The 17912-nt window shown below is 36.7% G+C and overlaps 1 protein-coding gene across 1 annotated transcript in view; it reads left to right on the plus strand.

Moving 5' to 3' along the window:
- Positions 1-17912, plus strand: part of LOC118198831 (glucose dehydrogenase [FAD, quinone]-like) — a 100167-nt gene that overhangs the window by 23048 nt on the left and 59207 nt on the right. The window contains exons 4-6 of the mRNA XM_085814128.1: positions 8010-8205; positions 10229-10381; positions 13265-13368. Coding sequence (XP_085670254.1) covers positions 8010-8205; positions 10229-10381; positions 13265-13368 — 453 coding nt within the window. The remainder of the gene's footprint in view (positions 1-8009; positions 8206-10228; positions 10382-13264; positions 13369-17912) is intronic.

Genomic DNA, 17912 nt, shown 5'->3' on the forward strand with positions numbered 1-17912 from the left:
AATTTCAAGACTGCCCTACTAAAAGCCTTCCCTGTTGTAAGGGATCGTGCGAAATTAGAAACGGAACTTTTTAGTATATATCAACAAAGAATCGAAAACCTCTCAAGCTTTATTTTAAGAAAAATTCACGTCTTCAAACTCTTGTATGGAAACCGTCCGGATCCTGAAATAATTTAAGTGATTTTGCCGAGGTTACTGCCCCAAGTGCAAGACTTTATTGAATTAAGAAATCCGATTACACTGGAAAAGTTATTTGAGCTAGCAATCCAGTTTGAAAGTAGAAGAACGGCGGACGTCGAAAGAAGACGCCAATATCAACAGCGAAACCAATTTGGTACGCCAAGACTACAGCAAACTCAAGCATACGTCATTTAAAAATGGTCCCGTATCGGCCGCAATCAAATATAGCGGAACGGGTAAACAGAAATATAGTGAAAATTATCCGTAGTTATGTTAAAAATTTTCATAAAAGCTGGGATAACTATGTCAATGAATTTGCTTTCGCCCTTAGGACCGCAAAACATGATACAACGGGCAAAACTCCTGCTGAGTTATTTCTAGGCAGAAAGATTATAACACCGTTAGATAAATTATTTTATGTGCAACAAAGAGCCCCAGAATTTAAAATGGGTGATATAGAAAAACTAATAAAAGAAGCAAAAAAGAATACGGAAGTAGCACAAAGAAAACAGAAGCTATATTATGATTTGAAACGACGGGGAGTAACTTATAAAGTAGGGGATGAAGTTTTAAAAATTAAGCATTCACTTTCTTCAGCACCAGAAGATAAAACTGCCAAATTTTTTCCACGATTTGAGGGACCATATGTTATAGAAAAAATAACTCACGCTGTTGTAGTGTTAAAAGCAAGAAATGGTGAAACCTGTTCCGCAAACATTGATCAAATCAAGCCCTACTTCGATCGTAATAAAATGCAAATCTTTTCAGATCTTTTGCAGGATCCGGCACGGCAGACACCGCAGGTATAAGTCCCAGAGGTGGAAAAACGACAAGTACAAGGGCAAGCCAATGAGAGACAGAAGCAAGTGAAAAGAAAATTGCCCCGCGAAAAAATTGAAGGTAACAAGAAAAAGAAGCCGTTCCACCGTCCAGAAAACAGAGTTCACGAACACCCCCAGAATGAAGAAAGGAGAAGGACGACGTATGTGAAGAGGACCAGGAGAAATGACGGCAACTATAACCCGGCTTTAAAACGGAAGATCTACTCATCTGACAGAACTCTCCGCAGCAAAAGTCGCCGAACTGCGGAAGGGCCATCAGCGGCGGAGGAAAAGTTACAAGGAAAATTTGAACGGCCAACAACGAGGTCCAAGCAGGATCACGACATGCGACATGCGACGGGAGACGTGGGCACCACCCCTTTACCGTCGGTTAATTGGTGTAGCGCCACGTCCACCAATATCTAGAGTTGAACCTTGAGTCTTTCAAAAGAGCAATTACATGGCCATACAAGGGCTGTTAATATTTAGTATTACATTCTTGTTTACTGGTTAACATATTCTGTGGATAACGTGATTTACAGAGTTACATACTGACTTTGTCTCTCATTTCGGGCATACAATGCATATGCATTACCTGAATTACATTAATCTTACATTGCGTTGGATTACTTTTGTGTACAGTTACAGTTTTTAGCTGTACATTTCAATAAATATACCTACATTACTTGTAGATTGCATATAAATACAGTTTGCATGTACAGTTACATATGCCAATATTACATGTGCCTTGCGTTACATTATTTTTATATACATACATAGTCAGGCACGCCTGCTTCACATATTACTTAATTTTACCTACACTGCTTAAACTTAGGTTACATATACTTGCAGTTGCATATAGATACATGCAGATACATTCTGATTAATTTTTTAGATACAAATATTTACAAACATAATAGTCTTACAGGTTACTTACATTACATGTTATTTGGGTACTTATTGCATAATTTTCCAGTACATGAAATAGACATTCCAATACATACATTGCTTTGCGTTAGACATCCTATATCCCTTATTCATAATACAAAACATATATGTTACCCATGCATTTTTATTAGACATTTCTGCATTTATATTGCATTACTTTAAATTGCATAACTTACTTATACATAGCTTACTGATACACAAAAATATTTACATATATTACACTCCCTTACATTACTTTGCTTACAGATATATGCACTTTCATACATTCGTTATGCCTACATTATATATCGGTTCATTATATATGGTCTTACGGTATAATTTGCCGAAATTTATTTACACAGTACATGCACATTGTTAAATGCAACTGACTTTCCAGGTATGAATACAGGCAGTCTTTATACTGTGAGTTTCTAGTCTACATTATAGTTTCTTACAATTCACTTGAATGACAGTTTTCCTACATTGCAATACATGTCCTTTTTAAAATGCTTAAGTTGTTTTTACATGCTGGGTTGTTCTATGGCTGACACAAGTCTGTATCTAAGTCGGACAGTCTGTCCATCAACTGTACCAGCTTTTTAATAAAGTGCCGCTGTTTTATCATATATTTACAGAACGGCTGGCGATTTGTTTCAGGGAGATTGATATGCAGTCCTTCTGTTAACGGGCATGACGTTAGATAGTGCTCTGGTGAGCCTGAGTCGCCGCATGCACATTGACTTGTGTGACTTATGCCACGCTTGAAGAAATATTCCGGGTAGGGCCCATGCCCGGAAATGAACCTTACCAACTGTGCATTCGCTACATTTCGGCTAGTGTCCACATAGCCGATGAAGTAGTGGGTCCTTCTCCCTGTGGTGCTTTGGTCCCATTCGTTCTGCCACATGCCAGTAGCCCTTAGGCGTAGTGTCTTCTTTAAATACGAATGCGGCCATGGGATGATAATTGCTGCATCAGGCGGGTCAGTTGTTGCCTCTTTGGCGAGTTGGTCGGCAAGTTCATTGCCATAGTGGCCAACATGAGCCTTTATCCACTCTAATTTTGTGCGGTACTGGGGGTTACTTCTAAGATCTCTCTGGATTCCCTGTATAATCTCCGAGTGATGATCTGCATTCCAAATGGCATATAACGATGATAAGCTGTCCGTTTTAATGGTGACATGACTATGCTGGTGCGAGTGCAGGTAGCGAATCGCTTGTGCAATTGCCACTGTTTCGCTTTGAAAGACACTGTTATGTTGTCTTAACTGTCCCTTCCATTTCTCGATTGCGTAGTCTTGTTTCGTGGCGACATAGGCGCATCCCACTCTTTCGTCCAATCTAGACCCGTCTGTATAGATGGTCATTTCCCTTGAGTGATGAGTTGCAGTGGAATTAATTGAGATAAGTATCCCTTTGCCTTTCTCTGCCGGGTGGACGTCAAGAGGGCAGAAGTTTGTTTCGTACTCATCCGGGTAGTATGTTTCATCATCAAAAGTAACTGCCTTCTTAAGTTGCAAAATGTGTTGGCGTGCTGCCTCCTCCTCAACCCGGATGTGCAGGGGAAGGAGACCAGCAAGTACGTTAATGGCATCGGTGGAGGTGGTGCGGTAGGCCCGTGTGATTTCCAATGCGAATGGTCGTTGTATGCTGTTAAGATGTCTGACCTTCCTTCCTTGCATTGGGTAGGCCCATACTGCGGCAGCATACGTCACTATCTTCTCGATGACTGTCGTGTACAATACCTTTTGAATATGGGGGTTAAGCCCCCATTTGTGACCATAAAAGAGTTTTATTTGTTTGGCTATGGCTGCCGTCCGGAGTTTGAGATCCTGCACGTGAGGGATCCAGGTCATCTTATGATCAAAAGTGACCCCTAAATATCTTAGCTGGTCCACTATCTGCAGACGTTGGTTGTTAATCTTTATGGTGGGGCGTCTTACTAAGGATCCTCCTTTTTTCGGAATTAAAAGGACTTTTGACTTATGTTCTGCAATTGTGAGTTTAAGTTTGGTACACTGGTCATGAAAGATCGCGCAAACTTCATTGCAATTTTTCTGTAATTTTTCTCGCGTGGTACCCTTTACGATAAGCGCCGCGTCATCCGCGTATGCAATGATTTTAGTGTGCGCCGGCCACGTCGCTGTCAGTACTTCATTGAACGTTAAGTTCCATAAATGCGGCCCGGCGCACAATCCTTGCGGACATCCTCTAGTTTGCACCTTTTCGATAATGCCTGCATTATGCACCGCTAATAGCTTCCGATCCTGCAGGTAGTTGCTTATTATACTATATATGTTACTTGGGCAATTGGCCCTTCGTAATGCCTGCTTGATAGCCGGCCACCACAGCGTATCGAAAGCATTCTTTAGGTCTATGCTGACCATAGCCGCTGTGTCTATTTTCCAGAATTGTCTCCTTTATATTATGGAGAGCATGCACCGTCGATGAACCAGTCCTGAAGCCATATTGGCTGCTGCTGAGATAACCGTTGAGATGCAAGTGGTGGCGCAGTCTGTTGATGATTAGCTTTTCCAACACCTTCCCCATCGCAGACAAAAGGCAGATGGGTCTGAATGATGAGGCTTCTGAAGGATCTCTGTTTTTCTTGAGGAATAATACCACTTGTCCTATTTTATATGGTGTTGGAAAAAGTCCTACTGACAGAAGCTTATTGAAATAGCTTACGAAGAATGTAGGGTATGCCTTTATGGTAGCTTTTACGATTGTGTAGTCCATGCCGTCTGTCCCGGGGGCTTTCTTACGCGGCAGACTTTCCAGCACTCTCTGCAGTTCTTGAAGCGTGAATTCCGGATCTGCTTCTGTGTCTACACTATTTGTATCTGCTCGAAGGGCAGCTTGTTCGGCGGTGTCTTGCTCTGCATCGTCCTGACTGAACACAGTATTTAAAACTACATTCAAAGTGTCAGTCGTTTAGCTTTGGCTGCTATCCAGTGATGACGGGATTTGAAGCTGCGAAGGCTTGAACACCTTCCCCGTTGCTATCTTGTGATGCAGCCCGTATACTTCTTTTGTATTGGAACAGAACTCTCTCCAAGATGTTACTTTGGCCTGGATGATCATCCTTTTGTATTTTGCTCGCTCTCTTTGAAAAATGGTGAGTGTGTCGCAGGATCACGACAGAAGTTTCCCGGTTCCGCCAAGACCAGCTGCCTTCAAACGGCCAAGACCACAAGCAGAGGAGAAAAGGAAGGTGTTCAAGGGTGGCCGAACTGGTGAAAAACGGAAGCTTCCAGAGGAAAGCACTGAAGGGCGAGCCCGTACAAGAAGGAGGATAAATCAAGCTACTATCTGCAGTACCTTTAAAGACTGGGCCCAGAAAAGGATGTCCGAATATTACAAAGATAAGTAAAATTTTATGTTACTTTGCAAACTTAAGTTAATCTTTCATTCTTACTGCAAGTGGCAGATTTCAAGAAGTTTTACCTCATGCGAGGTCTACCTTTATCGCCAAAAGGGCGAGAAATGAGTTGTGACCGATTTTCGTATTATGTCTTTCAATTACTCGTGCGTAAAACTAAAGTTGATGTATAATAGCGTTGTGTAAAAACTTAAATATTGTAAAAGGTTATTGTATAAATTTTATTTAAAACATTCTAGCAAGAGAGAAGTTTTAGTCTGAAAGACTTTTTGAAATGTATTATTTCAATGTAGAAAGAATTGGCACTTGCTTTGAAAAGAATAGAAGTTAACAATGTACTACTAATGTATGTTTTCAAATCTGTAAAATTAACGGCATGTTGATATGTTCTGTTATTTTAAATGTTAAGAAATACCGTGATATGGTAAACGTGAAAGTAATGTTAAAAATTTGTTATTCGTGTGACTGTAAAGACTAAATCATGGCGAATATGTGTTAAAGGTTGAATGATGTCGTTAGGCTCTCTGACGCTACACTTTAGAGTTAGCGACTTTTAGAATAGTACCTCAGGGTTTAGAGTTGAAATTAGGGTGTGTTAAGAGGTCTCGTTATGTTGAATTTTAACACGTTAGTGTTTTGATTGTAGGAGGAAGTGTGGCACACGTAGACAGAAACACATTCGTGTTTGGTGTTCTTTTACAACACATGTCAGAGAGCACGGGGAGAGATAATTAAAATAGTCATGAATGAAATAAGAATGTTAAGAGCAGTATAATTGTATATGTTACTTGCCATGTCATTGTGTAACATTTCATTAAACTAGTTTTCCTTCCAGATCTCTGGAAGGAACCAGAATTGAATAAAAGCTCCTGTGTAGATACAGTACAGATGAAAAAAAGATTGTTGTATATCCTGGGAGCTGCTATTGTAACAAATTTCTTTCTTTTAAATTTCTAGTTTCTAGCGAAGTTATGTTTGTAAAAGATTGGCCTCGCGTTAGATTCTAGAGCTAAAAGTTTTCAACAAGGTCGTTTTAGACCTCAGTTTCAAACTAATTAACTCTGGCGGGAAGTATGTAAGGATCTTAAGTTTTACTAACGTTTATTTTATTTTAAATCTTTACTATCACTTCTTATTTTCTACTTCCGGCCAGAATTATAAGCGTGAAGGTTTTTATGCAAAGTTTGTGTGGCGAACGCCAAGTATTTAAGTGTGGCCTTTTTGCCAAGCGAAAGAGAGGAAGCAGTGAGTCAACGCAGGCCGCTTACCTTAGAAGTTACGCAGTTGCTGTTTGCCTTCCAGGCCAGAGGTTTTAATCCTCTTGATAAATTAAACGTATTGTAGTGTTCACAGTCTCTGTGCTACATACGCTTCCTGTTATTATAAGGCCAATCTTCCACGTGTATTATTCTAAAGTTAAATTAGAGTTTAGTTTTATTTTTATACTTTTACGTTAGACCCCGAGTGGCGGGTCATTGTATTCCGAAGTACGGAAGTTATTGTATATAGAGAAAAATAAAGGGTTTTGTATACCCATCGTCTGTATCCTGTCTACTTACTACAATTAGTGAACATAGCTTTAGTAAGCTCTCTGTTCCTAGTCAGGTCCTTTTGGTCTTATGACCATAACATTTCCTTCTCCTTCCAGAAAGCATTGGTGTAACGGTTGCCACACTCGGCGCGTATTCGAGCGGTTCAGGTTCGAGTTCCGGCAAGAGCATTGCAAAATTTTCACATTTTCTGCTTAAAATAACCTAGTGACTCTACAACCTATTACGTGCTACCTATTCAATAAGACTTCGTAAAACGAATCTATGAGGATTAGGAAACATTTGACAAAAGCCCATACTGACAAAAAAGATAAACACTCAGTTAAGATAAAACAGCTTAAAGGGGTTTATTTTAGTTTCCTAGGGGTTATTTTTAATTTTGAGCTAGCCTTTTCTTTATTCTCTTGTTTCCCACCTACGATTCCCCACCAGAATGAGTTTTCAGGATCGCGTTTTATGTAAATGAGGTAAAAATCAGTATTTATGTTGAAGTCTCGGTCATTTCAGTAGAAGAGCTTAGAAGTTCCTAGTAGAACATGTTCTGCCTTTGGCGACGCTTTTTGCTTTAAGTCTGATTTTACGGCTTTTCGGTCGTGCCCTGTATCGACTTGTATTTTATTTAAAGAAATTAAATAATGAGGAATCTGCATAAATGTATATATTTTTCTCGCATTGTGATAAAACAACGGTACCTAGAGCCATTAAGTTTTAAATAACGTACGCCTCCACTCGAATATGGGCATCTGGAAGCCTAAATTTGGAATTTTTTTATTATATATTTCGTATTTTGTAAAGCATTTATAAGTTTTTGATTAAGAAACTAACGATTTCAATCCAAGCAATAGCAACCCTGTACGAAAAAAACAAACATTTTTATCTCCAGCGCGCGAGACTGTGTATCGGAAATTCTTAAAATATGCTCTTTTTAAATTATTTTGCGATATTTCTGTTGAATTGAATTTTATGGTTTAAGTGCAAAGAACATGATATTTAATAAATAAAAGTAACAACACAAAACGTTAAAGAAACGCTCCTTTGGGCGTAATATAAAATCTGAAAGCTTTCCGTTTTTTTTTAATATTTATATATTTAAAAGTATCAAATAATTTAATTGGAACTAACTGAATGGCATCACATTCTTTTCTTGCAGGAATCAGCGTGGCCGAGAGGAAAAGTATTGGGCGGCACTAGTATTCTCAATTACATGTTGCATATGTGGGGAGCGAAGTCAGATTTTGACAATTATTGGTCTGCCAGGGCTGGACCTGAATGGAACTCTCAGGGTGTTCGACGGTACTTTCAAAAAGCAGAGAACTATCGAAGAGCATCTAGAACACCTGTGCCTGGTTAGACTTCATGAATTATTTACATTATAATGATTGACATGAACATGTATCGATAATTATAATCTGATTTTCCGGTCATAAAATAAATCCCCATTTCTGCTACTAGTTATTTCTCTTCCTAGTTTCTGGTTCTAGTAGGTGCAACGTCGAGAGTGATTTCAGATATTTTATAGTTCCTGCTTTGGACACATTCCAGTGCCTGTATTTAAATTTCATATGAAGCTAAATCAGAAGGCAGCTATGTATATTCTTTTTGTCATGTGTCTTATGTTGCCTAAGACTTGCTGTCATATGTCTTATGTTGTCTAAGACCTGCTGGGAAAGACGGGTTGGAAAGTATTGTAACTATCCTCAATACTTTCATGACTGTATCCCTTGTGAATCTGATTAAGCTAAAGTAATCCCTGCGAGAAATTTATTCCTGAATGATTTGCAGCATTATGTAGTTCACCACTTTTTTTTCGTCAACAAACTAGAGACTGTTTGTTGATGGTATAATGAAACTACCGCACCGATTTTCATCGATGTCAGGAGATATTAGTTCAGTATTCAAGCGGTCGAAAAAGGTGTTATTATGTTACATATGGCTATATTGGGAAAATCAATCCAAACATATAAAACAACTCAAGTATCGCACAAGAACAATGATAAAAAATAAAAAAAAGAACAAACATTTACAAATTAAGAATCAGAATAAATTAACATGGGAACAAAAGTAAAAAGTTAAAAATTTAAACAACAAGGAAAGAAACATAAGAGATGTAGTCTTTACAAGGAGTTCATGAAAGCTCTGACATCCCAATATAGTTTACTTATCTCACCACATTTCTGAGATTCTTTATCTAGTTCTGGGCATATAAGAAGATGCTCTGCAATCATGATGCCCTAATTGCAAATGTGGCATGTACTAGTGGAAGGACGCCAATTTTATTTAGATGATCTGCCATGCAATCGTGACCTGTTTGCAATCTGATGTTTGCCACAGCATCTTTAAGGGTTTTTGACAAAACCTTTTCCATGTGTCTTGAATGTTAGCACAGGATTTGCCTGTTGATTTTGCTGCCTGGTCAGCTTTAAGAATGTCCATTAATTTCTCAAAAATATGCTTTTCAAGTGATTCTGGAGTAAGCAGTTTGCTGTCTTGTGGCGCAAGTGTTCCTCTCTTGGCTAGTGAGTCTGCGTTTTCGTTACCTTTGATACCTACATGTGAAGGGATCCATTGAAAAACGATTGTTTTGTTGTGTTTATGAAGAAAGTTCAAGGTTTGTCTTATTTCTGAGATAATCTGGGTATCTGGGTTATGATTTATAATTACAGATATCTTTACCATTGTAATCACTATTAAATTACCAACTCTCGTAATAATGTTTTGGTAACAGTCTGTTAACTCTAAAATAATAATAGCAATAATAAAATATTAAAATTAAATTCAATCTTCGGCAATGATATAATCTACGGCTTACTGATAATTATGACTGCATAAATTAAAATTCCATATCCATTAAAAACTATCTTTTAGTTTCAGAAAGGTCATAAATACTAACGCGTAAAATTTTCTCAAAGAACTCCAAAGGAGATTGACATCTTTCTCCAATATTAGACTGCTATAAAGGATAAAAATTAGAAGGATAGTTCCTTTATTTTTAAACATTAAATGTTTATAATTGTTCTTTTGGTCCTCAAATTGCTGCTAATTTTATGTTATTTCCCTCTTTTTTTTCCTAAAAATTTTGAAATGTGTATCAATGTTTGGTTTCCTTTCTATTTGAAACCTCTAAACTAATTTGTCATATTTTTAAGTTAATGATAACTCGATTTCATTGCGTATATAATTTTCAGGGTAGAACCACTAATTTGTAACTACTAATTTTTCAGTTTCAGAAGTTATGAGTTTCCCGTGACGATACCGAAATCTAAATTCTTTTATTGTTCTATTATAAACAGGGGAAAATAATGTAATTAATTATGAACACAACTTCATGGTATTAATCTAATATTATATTGAATTTATTTACCATTATAGAAGTTAGAGGACGACGTGGGCCCATGCCCGTAACCGAGTTCGATGGGAATTCCTCTGTACTCGCACAAGCTTTCTTACGTGGCGCCTCTTCGCTCGGGATCGAGATGGGAGATCTCAACGGAGACCTGGAAGATGGAGCGATGGTGTCACAAAGTATGTCAAAAAATAATTCACATATTCTCTATCCATATTAAGTGAAATGCTTATAGATTTCAGTACTTTCTTGAGATAATTAATATCCCATAGTAGCAGCGACTTGACGAAATGAAATTTGAAATTTTTAGCGGGTAAATGTAAGATATTTTTTATGAAAATAATTTGCAATAATTTTGAGTTTCTCAAAATCTAGGGCTGGCAAATATCTTCCAAGATGAAAAAATAAATAAATAAATAAATAAAAATATGGGGAAAACCTACGAGAAAAAAATTAAATTTGTATCATTTATATTATTTTGTATTTTATTTATATGCGGTGCTGTTATATTATCAACCAGCCACTACGCGGCCAGCCTTCGTCTGGCTTTTAGTGCTAAAAAAAAGTGCTAATAAGTAGTAGTGCTAAAAAAAAGTAAAAGCACCACCGTAAAAACGCTTAAAGGGAACACCAAACATTAAATTTAAAACCTGCACAGAATTTTACTCTGCAGAACAATTTATCAAAAAAAAAAAAAAAAAAAAAATTGAATAAATCTATAAAATGTATCACATATTAAAAAAGTACAATGAAATAAGCAATACCCCTTAATACAAATATTAATTACCCTTATAAATAAATTAACCCACTTCCCGTTGCAAAATCTTAAGAATTCAAATGGTACAAAAGAAGTTCAGAGCTTTGTTTCCTAAAACAAATGCAAAACTTTTTATATAATTAAAGCATAATATAAAAAAATTATAATGAAATAAGCAATGAATCTAATATTTTCAAGAGAAAAGTCAGCAGTCCAGTATTGAATGAAAAACTGTTGCCAAAACCATATTTCTAAAAGAATGAAACTATTCAAAATGATGCTATTTCATCAAGAAAGATTAAAAAAAACTCATTAGATTTTTTAAAAAATCGCTTCGTGGTGTACTGGCTCTTGTGTAGATGCACCTATGTACCAAATTTCGTAGCCCTGGGTCTATTAGCTTACGCGCAGCACGAACAAAAGATACACACGCAGACTCTTTTTTTTTTTTTTTTTCTTTTCTTTATATGCAGAGACTATTGAAACACATTCGTAGTACTTAGAGTTTAATTTGTCTTTTCGTTTGCTTTCAATAATCATTTTTGTTAACACTTTTGCGTAACTGCTGTTAAGATCGATTTTCGCATCTGTGAATTTGGACAGATTTTGAAACTCAGTTTCAGTTTGTAAGATTTTCACTGTGTAAATCTCAGTTACTGTAGAAAGTGACGAATTTTAAGAACTAGATAGCGAATAATCGCTTAAGTTCGTGTGACAAGAAACAACAAAATGGAAAGGTAACTAACCCTTTATTATTTTAATAAGATTTAACAAAACTCCGCCTTGGAGTGTACAATCAAAGCCGACGCTTGGACTTGAACTTAAGAGACCAAGAATTAAACTAAAACTAAGATTAACTTAAGAAATATAGCCGAAGCTATCAAGTTTTTAAGGCAGTTGGCCCCTTAAACACCAGATGACTGCGAAGCTATCAAGGGCCTGAGTACGGCCGAGCGTAATAACAGCTTTGAGAGAGAGAGAGTGGCCAAAAGGCAGACGCGCGTAAATCAGAAACTCTGATTCTCTCTCGCTAAGACCAAAGAACTTTGCGGTTAAATACCGCTCTTCCTCATTATGTATTCAGACGTGATTCTAAAACTACGTTCTGGCCGGAAGTAGTACGTTGAAGTTAAGAATTTGACAGGAAAGGAACTTAAAATTTAACTCTCAACACTAAACTAACGCTATTTAAACTGTTAATAAAATTAACATAATCCTTACAAGTTCATATTAGCAATAAACTAGCAAACTAACACATTGTTGCGTGAGTAATAGATTGAATGCACAAGTCCGATAATAGGTTAATAAAAGTTATTCTTGTCAAAAGAAATATATCAGAACTTTGAAATTTTCCTCAGAGATACTCGTACAAGTGTTCACAATATCACGCAGTATAATCAGTAGTTACACTTCAAACTACTAAAAAAAACGTTAAACACAACTTCATGCAAAGCGAATCTAAAGAGAAAGCTAGCGCGGATATCTCAGTTCACGCGGAACTAAACAAGTTATAACAATAGTAAATAAGTAACTGTCTCTCTCCGACCTTTTATAGCTTTCAACCGGTCCCGAGAAATTTCCAGTACTTTCTGCTTCTCGAAATTTCAGAAATGCAATAAGAGGATGTAATTACGGTTATAGCTACCATAGTGGTCATTACATTTATTCAGTTTCAATACAAATTATCGAGATAACCTTTTACTCAATGTTAAATGCACGTGCCCCAGTATTCTTACTTTTCCGGCATAGCTTTCTCTTAAAATTTGTCTCGCGGTACATTGCACGGGGTAATACAACAATTTCTGTTATAATTTCACTAAAATTACCTATCTAAATACAAAATTTGTAACAACAGTATTCAGAAAGAACATGAAATATAATTGATTTAATTAAAAACAAACTTAAATTATAAAAATGAATCTACATCATCATTAACACTGTGTATCATAATGTGATAAGCAGAATTGTTTCTTATAGTATGTAGTAATCTGTTTCATAATTTTGAATTGACAAAACCAAATAAATTAAAAATTCGCTATCCTAGACTTAAGGACAACTTAGAAGGGTAGAAGTACCGAGATACATTTGAAAACTTTCAGTTTTCAAATGTATCTCGGAAGGTGGCAGGTAACTATTTTGGTTATTAACAAATTCATTGTTGCTTTTCGCTGTTTAAAATTCATGGTAAAACTTAACAAAAATTGTATAACTTGGGATCTTTTTAAAACTTTGAAATAGTTTTTAATCTCTGTATTATGTATTTCACTTTACCTTTCGATTTAGTACATGCTTCTAATATTTTCAGGCAATACATTGAATGGTTGGCGAGTATCAGCTTTCGATGCCTACTTGGATCCTGTTATGGAAATGTCTAGCATCCACCTGTTGACGAACACGATTGCCATTAAGGTGTGGAATTTTATTTCAAAAATTCGTAACAGAAACTGAATTTTTTAAATGAAGAAATGAAAATTTTATTTACGTTTGCTTTTTAATTTTATTTTTGCAGATTGATTATTCTGTTTTCTTGACTTTTTAAGGAAATAAATTTATTCATTTATTGCGCTCTCTGTTAATAAGCCCCATTATTATAACTTTTAAACAAGTAGACTGATTATAGAAGAATATTATGATAGGTAGTATTTCAATAAAGGCAAGAACTGCAAGCCAACAAGAACAAAAGACTCCACCAGTTTTCAAATTTTAAAGGCCGCTGGATACTGGTACTTCGATCTAGGTTCGATTCCTAGCGAACGGACTGGCTGCATGGGAGTTTTCATAGTTTTTCCGTGTTCAACATCAATACGAGTAAATTTATCTTATAAAGTCCTTCACAAAAGCATCTTTCCTGCTGCAGATAACCATCGGGTATTTTACCATGTTCCAACAATCTAACCTGATCTAATTTAGAACAAAATAATTTGCTTTCGAAGAAAAAGAAAAAAATCCGTTTGCCTCTTGAAATTTCTTTCAAGACATAAAAAATAGTATACACAGCCTGCCAATGACCAAAAAACAGTTCATGACTAGTTATTCTGTATGCACATAAACAGCTATAAGAAGTACGGTGGTTCCAGCATTTAGTTTTATTTAATTCCCGTTTTAGCTGTTTCACATAATTTTACACAAAAATAAACGAAAAATAGGAAAAAAAATTGAACATCGTTCTTTAGGTTAAATTGAACCAGCCCTGCTTTCGTATCTTGTACATCGACTGTTGACAATTTTATCATTTTGTTTCTTCAACTAACTAAATGTAGAAGTTTCATGCTTAATTAATTTTTGTCAATTTTGTCCTTTTAGGTTTTTTTGCCCCATTTATTTGTTTCATTCAGTTTTGAAAATTTTGAAGTATTTTATGTTCCAATTTAGCATTTGTATCTGAAACTGTTTATTTTTACTGATTACTGTTCATTTTTATGTATTTTTGTTTTCTTTGAGTACTAGCGCATGTAGGGGAAAGATATGAGCGTATCTGAGACTCGTTCGTAATAACATTTTAAAATTTATGATTAATGAATAGAAAAGTCTTAAATGGTTCAGAGGAACGAAACATGTATTTGGAACTCATTAATCAACGGAGTTTAAAACACTTTTCCTTTGAAAAGTTCTGTTTGCAGCGTTTAAGCAAAGGAGATTAATTTTTCGAACAATTGTATAGCACTTTATATTTTTTTACAGTCTCTTGCTCGATGTTTCTAAGATTTTCTTTAATCACTTATGCTTTTTACTTTGTACTCTTCAATGACGTCACTCGGTTTTTGTTACCATTTCACGGAGGTAAAAAATAGAACAGCATTTGTATTTTTTGGAACTAAATTTATATTTAATTTACATTCCGACCTTTTACTTCACAATGAAATTATATTTTATGAAATCACTATGAAATTAGATATATTCACAGAAGCGCAAGCGGATATTAAATGATTGTATTTTGTTATTTCAATAAAGAGTGATAAAATCATGGTTACTTATAACGTGAGCTGCAAAAAATGTAAAACTGCTATCCTTCCTAACATATTCTAACTAAATATTTTGAGAATATTGCAAAAACTCACCTGAGCATAAATGATGGCTGCATTTTAGCTTTCATGGCTTGCACCAATTAAAACGTGTAGGTCAATGTGGCCATTCAGAATGAAATATGCCCATACCATGATTCCACCACCTTCGTATCAATGGTTTTCTCGGCTATTATCAGGCTTATTGCTTGTATTTTGCTCCCTTCAGTTTGTAACACTTCCGGAAGCACTCTCCAAACAAACAAAAAGGAAACAGACTCATCAGCAAAAAAACTGGGCTCAATCCTTGGAACTAGAACCACGATTACTTCTGCACCACTGCAAGTAGGTGCATTTTACGACTCGAGTTAGAGGGACGCAAACGATGGGTTTCCTTCCATACAGCCTGTCACTCCTGTATACAGTCAAGTACCTGCAGCTACAGCGAACTCCCTTTCCAGTCTAGGCTAAGGTCAGCTGCTTACGCTGTAGGGTTTTACTTCTTCCTTATTAGCTTAATTGGCCTCTCCTGAGACAGGCAGGCAGCTTATCGCTCCGTCTATAAACGTAACAATTAAGTCAAAAGTAAGCTGAAACAAATCTTTTTATTTAAAAATTAATGGCGGGGATAAACGCACGGCCTAATAAGTGTTGGTTCAATTTTAACTGAATTCGCGAGTAATTTGGTTAGCCAAAAAGGCTTGTAGAGGCATTAGGTTTTTTTTAAAGGAAGAAAACGGGAAAAATGTGCAGTACCGTCGCCGTAACTCAAATTCTGGACCTCTCGAATACGCGACGAGTATGCTTCCACTTACATCACTGTTGCATGCGGAGAGGAGGGATAAATTACGTTATAGGCTAAAGACGGATACCGTAGCCGAGCGGAAAATATCATGACGATTTACGTCGCTGCCACAGCTCTCTCTGCCTACCTTCCAAGAACTCTAAACTACAGGTACCTGATCTGCATTCTGGTGAGAACTAAGGAAAATTAGAAGGGATCCGCAGATCAGACTAAAAGATCATGAGTTAATTAACATAATCGTTACAACTTCTTTTAGCAATAATTGCCAAAACACGATCCTGAGAGTTTGTTGTGGCATTCTAGCACTCGACATTAAACTACTTGTTTGCACATAACACGTTTCCATATTCTTGGCATGAAACGTTTGGCTACATTTAAGTCGTTACAAATCCTTACCATTGTCTGTTCTGCTTCCATTCTTCTTATCGCACGTTTTTCAGAATCCGTCCAATGCCTTCTCAATGAACCCTTCCATCTCCTACACGCGAAGCTCTTATAAAGCTACTCATACAATCCTTGGAATTAGACTCTGAGGTATCCTCTTTCCATATGTGCCGAGATAACAGGCGCAAAAATCTGCATATTTATGTGTAGCAAAGGTGAATCCCATTACGTAATAACACTGACCTTGAGCTACCAACCAACTACCTTTCATAGACTTCGCATAACAGGATTTTCATAAAGCACCTTTTCATAGTTGTTCCTTTAGTTTTTTGATAATGACTCATAGCTAGGTTATAGAGACATTAGGTTATTTTGGAGCAAGAGACATGAAAAATGTGCAATGCCCTCGCCGGGACTCGAATCTGGACCTCTCGAATACCCGTCGAGTGGGCTAACCGTTACACCACGAAGGCGCTAGAAAATACCTTATGTACTCCACTCTGCGAAGCTACTGGCTAGGATCTGTACCTAAGCAGTCTCGGCCCCGGGGGTATACAAATTACGAACCTAGAGGTTCTGGAGGCTCCGGAAAGATCACTTATCGGTCCACCCGGGTGGGCCTGGCGTGTCCTAGAGCTTGAACCCCTGGGCCTGACTCTAAGGTTGGATTTTCCGCGTAGTGCCGAAACCTGGTTGGTGGAACGTGTAATCCACGTAAAACTTTATATACTCCCCCTTTTAAAGGGCGAGTGAGGATTAGGGGACGCAATCGCCAAATCCTGATGATGAAGAATCATCATCCACCACCTTTTAATTCGGGCGCCACTGTAGAGTCATTATGATATTTTTGAGTAGAAAACATGAAAAATGAGCAATGCTGTCGCCGAGACTCGAACCTGGACCTCTCGAAAACGCGCCGAGCGCGCTAATCGTTACACCACGAAAACACGCAGAAAGGAGGGAGAAAATAAGGTCACCTTTGTAACTCTGAAAACAACTTTTTGAACAGATGTAACCGATTTGTGTCTGAGACCAGAATTTTGTTAGTGGCGTAGCTTTTGCTGCCTCGGACGATTCTTGAGTTTGAGCCTGGGCGGTCCCTGAATTAGGTGCCCCTCTTGATATACAAGCGAATAGCTACAAAAAATGTCACATCGACATGTAGGGGAATAAATTAAAACTTTACGCTTATTTTTGAAGAAAAACTTTAATTTAACATTTTTAAATTATATTATTTTGCAGGCGTTTTTGTTCACAAAACCATAAGTGACTTTGTAGAGGTTTGTATGAATGTTCTTGTTGTTATGTAGCCAGCAGAGAAAACATTTCTTAAATGCAAAATATACATTCGTAGTTCTGAAATTAAATTACTTTTATTTAGAAAACGCTTCTCACAGCTGGCATGAAAGTTCACTCTAGTAATACAGTGTTTGGGACTTTGTTCTGGATCTTGTATTTTAGAATTAAAAAAATTCAAAAGAATCGCCCTTTCACGTTCCTACTTTAATTTCTCAGGCAATAATAAAATTAAAACTCTAAAATACTTCTTTCTTCATGAGGAATTCTTTTATATTAATGTTGACCGTGATTACAAATTAGTTGAAATTCGTTATTTACATTTAAAAGTTTCGACAAAATAGAAAAAAGAAAAGTTATAGAAAAAGTATGCAGCATGTTGAAGTCGTGTGGGAATTTCTTCGAATGTTTTACCTAACGTAAAAACGCTTTCTTCTCAAATTAATTCTATATGGCGATTTAGACTC

The sequence above is a fragment of the Stegodyphus dumicola genome, chromosome 3 (assembly GCF_044657685.1).
Source record: "Stegodyphus dumicola isolate Sdum_Otavi_A_Nest chromosome 3, ASM4465768v1".
NCBI lineage: Eukaryota > Metazoa > Arthropoda > Arachnida > Araneae > Eresidae > Stegodyphus > Stegodyphus dumicola.